General features: G+C 38.9%; 1 protein-coding gene across 1 annotated transcript in view; it reads left to right on the forward strand.

The window, feature by feature from the left end:
* Positions 1 to 13373, forward strand: part of SLC2A13 (solute carrier family 2 member 13) — a gene marked incomplete at both ends in the record, with an annotated part of 148271 nt that overhangs the window by 27225 nt on the left and 107673 nt on the right. Inside the window, 2 exons of the mRNA XM_080359507.1 lie at positions 1426 to 1585; positions 7660 to 7868. Of these exons, the coding sequence (XP_080215633.1) occupies positions 1426 to 1585; positions 7660 to 7868 (369 nt within the window). The remainder of the gene's footprint in view (positions 1 to 1425; positions 1586 to 7659; positions 7869 to 13373) is intronic.

Raw genomic sequence — 13373 nt, forward strand, 5'->3', positions numbered from 1 at the left:
GGTTGAATTTTTTTTTTTCCTGACAGTTTTATGTATTTTTTTTTAAATTCTGTGTGGGTTGCTCAGTCAGTAGGAGGAGGAGGCGCTGGCGTGTCCTGGGAGGCTCTGCCAGGAACTGGGTTATTGCGCTGAGCGGCTGCTGCGAGCGTTCACCTATCGTAACAAAAGATCTTCTGATGCCATTTTATTATTAAACAATCTATATTCCCTGCTCCAGCTTTTGGAGGCTCCCAGCGGTTCTGTCAGGCTAACCTTGTTGCTAAAGATGATTTTGTGCGCAGTTCGGTGAGTCAGCCAGGCAGCGGGGCGCCGGATGAAGCCTCCGCCATTTACTGGGGAAGCGTTTTTGCTGTGACGTGAGCCAGGAACCATGGCTGTGCTTCAGGGGCCAAGTGCACACCTTTAGGTGACCCTCTTTCTCGTTGGCGGTATGGTGCTGGCCTGGGGCTGTTGGTGTGGATGTGGTGGAGCTGCCCAGGCTGGAAGATGTGGTGTCTCTGCTGTGGCTTGGCTGTGCTCACCGCGCTCAAGTTGTATCTCCACTGGCTTCAGTCAAAATGTAGTTTTGTGTGGGTGCTGCCAACATACTTCCAGTTTTAACTACAAAAGAAATCGCTGTTGGTTGTCACTGTCGGTTCTCTTAGGGAAACAGGCATATAAAATGAGAGCATGACTTGGTTGGTGGCTTTGGACCACCAAAGCACATACTTCACCCAGATCTGCTCTTCATACACCGCTGAACTCCTGTTTTTACAGCTTGTGTGTGTGCTGCACACAGGCATTTCTGTCTTTTACACAAATGGCTCATTTAGAGACATCACATAATTTGTAAGAAATGCTGCCAGTGTTAAGACAGAATAAAAGGCAGCTGTGCTTTAGTTTTAGTCCTTGCTTCCTTGTGGTAGAGTTGTTAACACTGCATATGGAATACTTATAAACCAAGTCAAGAAACAATCTGTTCTATATAAAAATAATGACATTACACAAGAATAATAATGCTTGACCTTGCTCTTTCTTGGAGGTGTAAACTATGCTGAAGTTCTGTTTGAACTCAGAGCTGTGAATTCTCGGCATCTTCAGTTAGTCACTTTGACTTAAGTGTGCTTACTTGGATCATAGCAACTCTTTTTTTCAAAACTTTTTCTTCTTAGTATACACGCAGTGTGAATTGGAGTGAGTGATTCCTTGTATCATCACATCAAACCTTGAACTTGCAGTGCAGCTGCTAGGAGCCAGTGTATGTGCCCATTTGCTCTGGGTATGCCTCTAGAGTTCATTAGGTGCGTTTTCTTTCTTTTCTTCTTTTGGAACCTGGAAATCAAATTCTTCCCGCCTGTTCCATTTAAATAGTATAATATTTTATGACGAAAAGGTGATATAGTATCTCTTTCAATTATATAACTGTAGTTTAATTTATTCTTGTAGGTGTAGCATCTATGACTGTGCCGGTGTATATCGCAGAAGTTGCTCCACCGCACTTAAGAGGCAGATTAGTCACCATTAACACTCTGTTCATCACTGGAGGGCAGTTTTTTGCAAGTGTCGTCGATGGACTCTTCAGCTACCTCGCGAAGGATGGATGGAGGTTTGTGAGTCTTCCTTGCTGAAAGCAAAACTGCTGTGGTCGTGATTGGGTTGGCAGCTGTTATAATTCTTGTTGGTAAAATAGACTTTATATATAAAGTGGTAAAACTGTATACTGAAATGGAAGTCCTGCTAAATGATATACATATACTGCTTTCACTTAGGCTTACTATTCACAGTATGCTTAGATTTTTTGAATTTACTAAACTTTAAAATGGATGAGCAATAAATATGCACGAATAAGCTTGAATGATTGTCGTGATGTTTATGCAAGTAGCTTGCCTTTTGCATTTAGAATAATTACATGCTGATTTTTCAAAAGGCACATTTCCAATAAGTATGATGCTGTATGCGCAAAACAGAGGTGTATTTTCAATAATCTTAGTCTGAGCAGTAGTAATCCAATCAGAATTAAAGTGAAGGGGATTGCAGCATAACTTTATAGTTAAGTTATACAACAATATGAATCTCTTTTACTCTGCTTTCTCATATTGTCTTCTTCCTGTAGGCATCACTAGGTGTTTCTGGACTGCAGCTTTATACCTACTGTCTTGATAGTGGTGTGTCATTTGAGAGATGAGAAATTTCGGTAGCTCAGTATTTTACTTGCAGTGCTGAGTTGAAAAAATAATTAACAGAAATGCACGGGGGGAATAACTTACACTATGCATCCCGACTTCTGGAAACCTGTGCTTAATAGTGTGTGCTTTTCTCTTGAAACACTCTTGGGAAAGGGATGCATGTTGTTGTAGGGCCTTCGATTTCTGTTGCTACAGCCTGGAATCATTTTGCTGTTTGCAAATCGTAATTTGAAGGAGCCTCTCCCACCTTTAAAAGCTTGCAACATAAATATTATTACACGTTCTGGCTTCCGATTGAGCTAAATAGGGATTTCTAGGTGCACTGATGTTTCAGGTTTAAGAGCAATTTATTTGGGACTTGGTACACAGAAGAACTTGGAAGCTGATCTTTTTATAGTATGTAAAGAAATGTGCATTAAAACAAAAAGTCAATGTTTTCTTCTTAATGAATCTGTGGTTTAATTTGTGCATGTCTGAAGATTCAGGAAGTTTGAAGGTTTTATTTTTTGTCCATACAATTGCTTCCTTTGCCTCTTTTGTAAAAAGGTGTCATATTTTGACCTTAAAAAGTCACTTCATGCTGATTTTGTTTAATTCTAATTTAATATTTTTAGCTCTGCTTTGTGCTTTCTGGAAGTGCATTAGTTACTTTGGCTCAAATGGAAATAGCATTTCACATTTTTATGTGAAGCTTTCCATGACCTTTTCGTTTCAATGCAGCTGTATTCTGTCCACTCATGGGGAACAGAGAAACAGCCATCACTGAAAGAAAAAGTTAGTTTTATAGGATTGCTAATGCCTTTCTACAGCTAAAGGAATATGCTCAATTTTGAGAAGAAATAATGGCATGCAGTAATGCTTTTCTAGGTGAAATACCAGCTAAAGCATTTGATCCTCGATGCACATTTTTCAGTAGTTGCTTTATTATTTTAAATTAACATTTAGCCTAAATAATTTGCGAATGTATTGGCTTCCTGCGCATAGGTCTGGGTGGGAGGAATAGACAAGTAAAGATATTTATTTAGAAATGGAACTATGAGTCACTGTTACTGTTAGAGGCGTTGTGCACTTTCTGTTTAGGCAGATTTAAGTTCAGTTTTCCTCAGTGGTGAGGAATTCAGCTGGGGGAAGCTTTTGTGGATGTAAATCTGTGGGTTTTTCCCTTTCAGTGGGCTGACACATAGGAGGTGAGGATGTGTTTGTAATCTGTGTATTTCAGTAAATACTAGTGTACTGGAAGAAAAATACAAGCTAAGAAAGTATTGATCTTATTGGAGCTGTGGCTATTGTTTAATTGTTCAGATAAACCAAGGTATTGCCTAGCGTGATTTTTTTGCAGCTCGAAAGCAAACTTGTAGGCTTCTTTGGAAAAGATCAGAGCTAACAGTGTAGTATAAGATGTGTCAGTTTTCAAATCAAGTGGTGATGTAGGATTGACAAGTACAGTTGTACGTAAATGATAATTTAACTGAAAAATATCATTCCAGAATGTTACACATGTTACAGTCTTTTGATATGTTACGTTGTAAATCTATTTAGCTAAAGTGGAAGATTAAGTGGAAGGCAATAGTCATTGTCAAATGTAGATTTCGTATTTTTGTAAAACATTGGTGTTTTATATGCCACTATACCTTGAATAGGAATGAGGCTCCTACCCACTGAAATGCTGCACAACTGCTCTGAGAACTTCCACATTGATGTAGCTTATTCTTCTGTTTGGAACAAAAAATAAACCGCCCTGGTAAATTCAGGCCTTTTAACCTATCTGAACTGAAACAATTAAAAATAAAATCTAGAACCTGGGGACTGAGTAAGACTAAGAGGTTCAGTGTTTGATTTCAGCTGTGTGAGATGCTGAATTTGGAAAATCTCCCAACAATGGGCATTTTCACTTGGCAAGACAACTTGTTCAGATGTTCAGTCACTCATACTGCGAAGAATTGTTTTCCCTCATCTTTGATCTGAGTTTTTCTTGTTGCAGCTTGTGCCTGTTGACTCTTGTCTTTTCACAGTGTACATCTGGGAAGAGTCTGTCTCTATCTTCTCTATGAGCTCCTTCTCAGTTGTGAAAGTTGCAGTTAAATCTCCTCTTGATAATTTCTTTTTCTGGACAGCAGAAACCCAGTTCTCTTGGCCTCTTCTTTTATGTCATACACTCCAGCTGCGCTACCGCCTTTGTGACCTGTTGCTATTCCTGATCCATAGCTCTCCCTCATGTTGGTGTTCCCCGTCTTTGTTTTCCAGGTTCAGCATGGTGTGTTGAGTAGAGAGGAAGAATTGTTTCTTTTAGCCTGCTGGCTCGTGCTGGATGATTTTGATAACGTGGTAATTCTATGTTTTATGTACATGCCAAGTACTGATCTGCCAGATTGAGCCAGTTGAAGCTGTTGATGATGCATTGGGCAGAAACTGAGGCTGTGCTAGTGCTGAGATGTCCAAGGGTTTGCAGTGGTGGTGCTGGAGCTGTTAATTGGCAATAGTGTGCTTGTCTGTCCTCAGCGAGTTTTCTGCAACCTGAGACTGAGCAGGGAAGAGCACAGGTGGTCAATCACCTGAGAAGAATGGCCAGCGAACACATGGGGAGAAACCACAGATGTTCACTCCTGAGTCATTGCCTACAGGAAGGAAAATTACATCAGTTATTGTAGCTCTTAGTGACTGAATGGCGAAGTATTGGAGTGCTACAAAAAACAATAAGGAACTTTCCTTTATCTCAGCTCTGCTTGCCCTTGGAAATGCTGAATATTAAATTAAAAGTAAACCAAAGAAAACAAACATTTAACCTGACTCTTATGTCAGGTTAGCTTTATAAACCCTGCTAATGCCATCTTAATAGTATTGCAGCAGTATGTCTGAGAAGGAGAAATGTTACAGCAGACTTATTAAATTTCATGCTGGATTTTTTCAGGTCTGCTAGACATCTGGCTTCATATGCAAAGTCTTGTACTCTGTATAGGAAAGAACTATATTAGATTTCTGAAAGCTGGCTCGCTGCATGAAATGTCTAAAATTGCCTGCCCTAACTCTAAATTGGTTATATCAAAGTTGCTTGATGGGCAAATTGCAACAACTCTTGAACTGGCAATGGCTGTGCGCTCTTAACAGAACATTTTCCTTCTGGCTTGCTCCTTGTACTCAACTTTGACCAGAAACATGTCAATTGGAAACTGACTTTAGTGACCAAGCACTTTCTGTACCTTTCTTTTTTATCTTTCCTGTGATAAACAATCCAACAGAGTGCAACTGGTTGCCTTAGCAGGCTGGATCAAGCTTTTGGGAGTGTCAATTGATTTTGCCTCCTAAGATGATTGCAGGTACCCAGCTGCTTAATTCTGGAGGCTCTGCTGCATCTAAGGGACTGAAGGGCTTTGGAGGAGCAGAAATTAAATAATCTGAGTGTAAAGGACTAAATTTGTTTATATAGATACATTGAAAGATCCTTTTGCTTGCAGTTTGACAGAATAAAGTGATTGTGTTTTTAATTTCTGTGGTTTTGTTCTGCTTTTCATTTGAAATAGAAAAAGCTTTCTAAATACCAATCTAATGCAGATACTGAATATACAATTTGGTGAGTTTCAATGGTGAATGTGTAAAGGTGCATAAAGCTGCATACAGCTACCAAAATATTTGTGGAGCGGGAAGAGTATAGGAAGAAAGGAGGACATTAATGAATGAGAACATTAGTGTGAGGAATGAGAACATTAGTTAATTAGTGACACTTGTTAGCTGTGTTGGCTGAAGATAAATCAACTAATAATCTTTCCACAAGCTTTGTGTTTTGAATTTATTGTCTTCCATCTGCTTTTCTTTTTTCAACTAATGATAGCTATGCCATTCTTAAAGTGTTAGAAAATAGAAGCCTTGCCCATGGATTTCTTTCTAGACCAAGATTTGCTTGTATGACCTTTTGGAAATTTTTGCTGGTTGTAGGAAGAACTTGAGGGCTCGGCTTGGGGATGGCAAGACTGGCCTGCACGCATGTTGTCCCAGGATGGCCATCCTCTTTGCATCACCTTTTGCGTGTTCTTTTCCCCATTCTCCCGTTTTCTGCCCTATTATTCGTATTTTTTTTAAATTAAATTTACAAATGCCTCTAAGGAAGTCTTTTTCCCTTTTCATCCAAAATGCATTTGGACTTGACAAATACATTTGGTTCATTGCCCTGAACAAGGTTTTCATTAATGGTTGTGCTCTCTTTCCTACTCCGTTAGCAATCTTATTTCATAGTGTGTTTTATAAAAACATCCAGGTGAGAGACTGCCAAATCGTCCATGAAAGCGTGCATCCTGGGGGCTGAGCAGAGAGTAGCAAATCTGCTTCATCTCCTCACTAATGTCAAGGTGTGAACCTGTTTGAGCACAGGCTACCTCAGTATTAATCCCGAGGGCCGGTTTCTGCAGGTGTTTCAATGACTATAACCACTGATGTGAAACCCACAGTAGATGCAATAACGTACAGGTGACACGAGCACTGTTTAAAGTTTTTAATGGAAATGAAAAAAATCTCAGTGAGGCACAAATGGGAAACGGTCAGATTTAAAAAGCAGAACAAAATTATACATCGTTCTGCAATTCTTGTTATTCTTAGTGTTTCTTAGTGTTTATTGAAGTGATATAAAAATGTGAAGTGTATAGACCAGAACTACGCATGGAAGTTGGTGGTATGCTTGTCTTCCACAATCCTTTCCCCCCACTTTAGCTGGAATCAATATCTGTGATCATTCTCTGAATAGCAAACTAGCCTTAATGCTGTAACCCCCAGCATCTAAAATGCAGTTTTGATTTTTAAACCTAACATTGCAGCTGGCTGAAGATTTAAGAGCAAACTCTCTAAAAGATGTGGTGTAAATTGTCATGGTGGTGAAATGAACTTTATTCAGGGTTTCTGCTTCTAGTAAAAAATTTTCAAAAGTAAACCAGGCATTTCCTTACACAAGAGCCTTATTCCTTGGTCAAGTGTGTCTGTGCATACATATTACTGACCAAATTAAGCATTTTTGATTAGCTGGTTTGGCGAGGGATGTTGGTGGTTGTTGTTGTTTTTCTTAATGTCTCTGAAACAGCAGGGTTTTGGTCTCTTTTTTTCCATCAGCAGTACCCATTTGTTCTCTCTGCCTTTGCTTTCTCTTTCTGTTCATTCTTTTCTTATATCTTAACCAAAGGATTTATCAGTTTCCAGACTACTGGATTGTTTCAGGGTTTTTATTAAGTCTGACTTAGTGTCCTCAGGACAAGTGGCTGTAGGGTCAGTGGTGGCAGAATAGTCAACATGTCCATGAGATTTCTTGGAATTGAAAGCGAGGGTCCTGTTTTCTAAAATACTTGCATAATATCAATCTTGCCTGCTTAACTTCTGATGATAAAGAATACAAGGGGAGGAGGGCTTGATTTATGAATTACAGCTTGAGGAGCTGTAGCTGCATCTTCTCATAGCATGTTTTTGAACCCAAGTATTAGATACTTATTTATGTATTTATTTATTTGATTATTTCCAGGTACATGCTGGGCCTGTCAGCTGTTCCGGCAGTTATACAGTTTCTTGGATTTCTGTTTCTTCCTGAAAGTCCCCGCTGGCTCATTCAGAAAGGCCAGACTCAGAGAGCACGGAGAATTCTGTCTCAAATGCGTGGCAACCAGGCAATCGATGAGGAGTATGACAGTATCAAAAACAACATTGAAGAAGAGGAAAAAGAAGTTGGAGCAGGTATGCTGAGTGCTTGTTGGCCTCTCTATCAATGAGGAGATAAAAATCAAAAGAAATGTTGAAATCGTAGCCTGTGGGAACTTGGTGTTTTGTTTTTTCTTATCCATTTTGCTATTTGAAATATTTCATATACTGGTAGCTTGAAAAATGAACAGATGTTTCTGCAGTCCTACAGTTTTAAATTAGGTTCTGATTTCTTAAGTGAGGGAAAAGTAAAGTTGTGTAAGATTCTAAGTTTATACCTCCCACACTTACTGAGAATTGCACTCAGAAAATCACTCAGTTTAAGAATGCACACCGTGAAGACTGGAAATAAATGAAATAAAGTTTTGTTTCTTTCATCAGTGGAAAAAACCAAACAGATGCCAGGGAAGTCAGAAGGCATTTTATATGCCTGAATTATCCAGAGGCTGTATCCTGGCCCACCATATTCTAGACAAGCAGCCTTTGGAAAGATCTACAAAACTAAGCATGTAATTCTTTTTCAGTAAAGGCACTTTCTGAAAGTCCTTTTGGTCTGCCCCAAAGAGAATAAGGCATCTAAATCAAATCCTTTTTTTTACTCTTTTGTATCCGTACATCATAATTACTCAAGACTTTGTGTGTACTTATAAAGCAATATTATAATTCCGTTGACTTTCTGTCCACTACATATTTTTCCTTTGCTTTATCCTGGAAGGGTAAACATGGGAATCTCTACTAATGCTCTTAATTAAGGCTCATCTTAATTCTTGCTTCCTTACACGCTGATAGGAGAATACTGTGTCTTCTTAGATCTGATGAAAAGAAAAATGCAAGTTATTTTATGTCTGTATAAATTGACACTTAACATAATACATAATCTTGTTGCCTCAAGGAGTTTGGCTTTGAGCCTTACAATAAATAAACAAGTATCTGGAAAAAGTTATTTGCTACATAGTAGTGAAAGGATTTTCAAAATATTGATCACTGGTGTGAAGTAGGGCTGTTTGTTTTTTTATTTTCTCCTATTATGTTTTTGAGACTTTGGATACTTTTTTCCAGTTCTTCAGTTTAGATGGGGAAAATGAAGTTAATCAAAGCTGATTGATAAAAAGCTGAAGAGGATATTATTGGAACAGCTTGGGTTTAAGTGTCCTGTGCTGAGATTCCTGATCCAAATTAGCGATTGGGCTGCTCAATTCCATGGAGAGCCACTTAATGTCTAGTGTTAAAGTTTTTATGCATTGTAGAAATAAAAGGAGCATGTGTTTGACACATCCAGTCCATTATTTTTAGTCTCTGGGTAAGAGACAAGGGTATGACCTTGTTTTTCTCTCTTAAACCTTTTTTCACTGTAGGGTAAATGTGGTGGTGTAAGATGGCTGTAGGGCTGACTTCATCGGTCTTCTGTACATTTGTAACTTGGACTGGCACACTAATTATGAGGTTGTTGGCTTTCTGGGATGTGTAGGTTTCTTGATTCCACCCACACACCTGCCTGATAACTTATTGTATTCCTGGACTGTAGTTAAATCAATCACACTCTTAGGAGAAATCTTGGGTACAGGGAATCAGCATTTGCCTCTCAGGTAATCCACAGCTTCAGGGTTGTCACCAGAGAGCATTAAAAAATAAGGGTAGTTACAAGTATATGCTGTCTCACTTACTATAAATGCTTAGCAAATAGGCATTAGATAGTTATGGTCACTCTTGTTTTTTTATTATAACTTGGTAATAATTGCACTTCATCTCATTTAACCCGAAGTCTTCGTTGTTATAAAAAGGTATGTTGTGTGTCAGCATCAAGACATACTTTATTTTTGTTACCTTTCGATGACTTACAGGTGGTTCCACACTAAAAACTACAATGTCTTTTGTAACTCTTTCATCACCTTCTTGTCATGGAAATGATGAATCACAGGGGAACTTCATCTGTGGTGTTTTACCTGCTTTCTTAAAGGTTTGGTTTTATTGTCATAAAACCAGAGAAGTTCATTGCATTTTCCATGTGGTCATTAAACAGCTTCTGTCTGGAAAATAATTAAAATGCCTTCAGCAGCAAACTTCTGTTTCAAAAGTCTTTTGTATCAATGTGGGATATCTGTTAAGCAAATGATTCACATTTCTTTATCCTTTCCAATGCATTCAGCCAAATCACTGCTGCTGATGCTGCTTAACAGCTTATATTTTAGCATTTTCAGATTGGTATCAGGAAAAGGATATATCTTTTTGACAAACACTTTCCCCATGGCTGGTTATGCAAATGCCATTTTTTCTGGCAGTCACGAATAACTGCTTTTGCATGCTGCGTTCTGCACTTGCAGTGTGACTTGGTGTTGTAACCTTGCATTTTGAGGAGGGAAGTGGAGAGCATTGCATTCTGCAGTAACGTTACTAAGAATCATCATCTTTTAACGTCATCCCCCTTTCAGATGTTTGGGCTGTGGTGCAAAAGGGAGCTGGTGGTAGGAAGGACTGGTGAGGAAGATGTTAGAGGCAAGAAAGCTCCCGAAGAGTTGTGGAAGCGGTAGTTTATAGGTGCAAAGTGGCCTTCACCTTCAGATAGGCTGTGGATCCCCGGTGCTTGGCTCAGGCTCTGAAGCCTAAGGGGAGAGAATGGTCAGAAGGGGTTTGCAACCAATGGGAGGATTAAAGACAGGAAGGTTCAGGAGTGACTCTTCATAGCAAAACATGGCTGACTTGCACTGCTGCTGAATTGTGGGTTTTAGTACAGTTAAGGCAGAGGTTCTGTACTGCACATTAGTTAAAAACAGGCAATCAAATCATAGCAATTCAGGTAAGCGCTGGCGCCGTGGCTTAATACACAGGTATGGATGAAGTAACCTAAGTGAATTAGAGGGTGAGATTTGTAATGCTAACTCTAGAGAGAACACTGGAGTGAATCTAACAGTGATGGTTTGGTGCATAACAATAAAGCTATCTAGTACACCTTTAACAAAAGTCTTAACGGCTGCCAGTGTAGTGGTCATTTCAGACTGAGAAGAAATCATTACAGCATCCAAGAGAGATTTTAAAATAGATCATTAATTTCCTATATGTTTGACAACACTCTGGTGTTCAAAGCAGATCACAGAAGAGTATCACTTTGTCCTGTCTACTTGCATGGAAGCATCTGCAAACTGCCTGGCTTTTCCTCATTCCTGTCTTGTAGCAATACTGAGCTGTGGTGTGCCAGGATGCCTGGTATTTCACGTGAAATCAGTAGTGATGAGTATAGTACTAACTTAACATCTTGACGAAATGAACATCATTTGCATTAAGACTAGACATTTATTTTTGTGTAGATGAAGGATGTGTAACCATGAATCACGGTTACACTAGGAGAGCGATGTAATCTCCCCCAGCCCTAGTTATCTTACATTTCTCTACCCTGTGAATTAGGGTTGAGACCCTTGACCTTGTCTGCCATGCCTGTGGACCTTTACATTTTATTATCTGTTCTTATGCATGTGTATGTGTCAACTTCTGATCATGATGATGTCTTTTTTGCAGATTATGGTGAGTAATTCTGGCCATGTAAAACTACTGGGGCTCAGTGGTGCGTGAAACCAATGCTGCTTCTATGAACTTCACTGAGTGATTTAGAAAATCAATCATTACATTGTAATATTTTTTTAACCTACTGTTCTGTAGCTGTACCAGAATGTCATGTAATGAGCACTGCTTCTAGATCAGACATCTCCTTGTGTTTTCATTTAATACATTTTTAAAAAATAGTCTAGCTTTTTTTTTTGTGTGAGACCAAGAAAAATGTATTGATGCCACTCTCTCACTCCTCTAGGCCTGACTCACTTCTTTGCTGTTGGATCCTGTTGGATCATTGAATCAGTCTCTTTTTTAAGTTTTGTATTTTCCTGTTGGAGATAAATGTTACATGCTATAAGGTAAAATTGCCTGATTGCCCTTAGATTTGAGCTCATAAATTTACCCAATTAGCTGTTAGTTAAAAGAGGATATTATCAGGCAGGAGATCTGTTCCCTCAGTCCTTCTTGGTTCCAGTATTTTTCCATTTCTTGCCCATTTTCTTCTTAAGTACTATTTAAACTTGTTAGCATTCCTGGCTTTGGCTTTGGCTGGAATCATTTGACATGCATCTTTCTAGGCAGATACTGGAATCCTTCACAGTTTTTATTCTTAATCATAATTCTCCCCTTGATTCAGGGAGTCCCTTTTATCTTAGGCCATTGCCCAACATGCCTGGTGTTGAAAAAGATATAGACGTGCTTATTATTATTATTGGACATCACTAGAATGTTATTTAATGAAACCTGGTAATACTGTGATGCTCTGCTAGGGCTGTGCAGAACTCTGAATGTTCTACTTCCAGGCACTCAACTCCTAATAAGCGGCTGTTGTTATCTGTAACCATGAAATTAGATGGAAGTCTTTGAGACAAAAGGAGACAAAGGTGTTGGGCCAAGGATTCATTGAAGAAAACCCCAAATCCAATATGGTTGGTAGTCATGTCAGCCTGAAATTCTTGCTTTTTGGCAATACCAAGTGCCAAGGTCAGCTGTAGGTGGGTTTTCCCTTTGGGTTTTGTGGGAAGTGTGGCCGATGCAAGAGGTACTTCACAGGCATGTCTTCATTTCATTCTTGTATTTTAACCATTTGATGTGTAGGATTTTTTTCCTTGTCTGTTTCCTTAAGAACAGAAGTTCTTCCTGTGTATGTCTTTACTAGAATTTGGTTTGAGTTGAACTCATAAAAACAGCACTCTTCTGGATACTTGGAAATTCATGGAATGCAGGCAAATAAAACATGGAGACATTTGATCCTGAGAAAGTACACTAACTCAATTCAGTGCACAATCAGATAACAAGAAAAAACCTTCCAGAAAACTTGGCAAGGAATAGGGAAAGTATGAATTACTGTATTAAACAATTGATAAAGAGAGATAAGATTTTTTGGTTCTCATTTTATCCTTGAAGTCTTTCAAAAGGATGACTGATTCTTGCAAATATGACCTTTGAGAAATACAGTGTATAAAGAACAACTGCTGTTTTTCTGCCTTGTATAGAAATATGACCGCTATATTTTAAAAATAATAGTTTGTTTCTGGTATCTTAAAGCTCTGCATATACCTTCAGTTTGGGCACCTAACCATGATTTTGGGAATGTCTGCATACTTCAGGAATCCTGGTGTTTGTGTGTTTATCTGCCAGGGCGTTTCAAGTCAGTCTTGCTCCAGTGGCTTATGGCCAAAACCAGTCCCTTAATCTTTCACCTTGGTTTTAAATGTGCTGACATAAATTGAATGTTTATCTGGAAGTGGTGGTTAATTGCCTGTCTGAAGATCAGATTCTTTTGGGTAGACTGCTTCAGATATATGTTTTAGAACAAACTCTTCTTTGCCTGAAGTCCAGACAGATTTAGTGCATGGTAGTCCTGAAGGGCAAGAAAAAGCCCCTAAAGGGCTCTGTAAAGCTTCATGTAAGTGTAGGGAAGCACTGTGAGGTGGGAGAGTTTGGTTTGGTTTTGTTTCTTTTGACCACTTCAGAATCCCTGTGAAGTTTCTGGAA

The sequence above is a fragment of the Nesoenas mayeri genome (genome assembly GCF_963082525.1).
Source record: "Nesoenas mayeri genome assembly, chromosome: 1".
Classification (NCBI taxonomy): Eukaryota; Metazoa; Chordata; class Aves; order Columbiformes; family Columbidae; genus Nesoenas; species Nesoenas mayeri.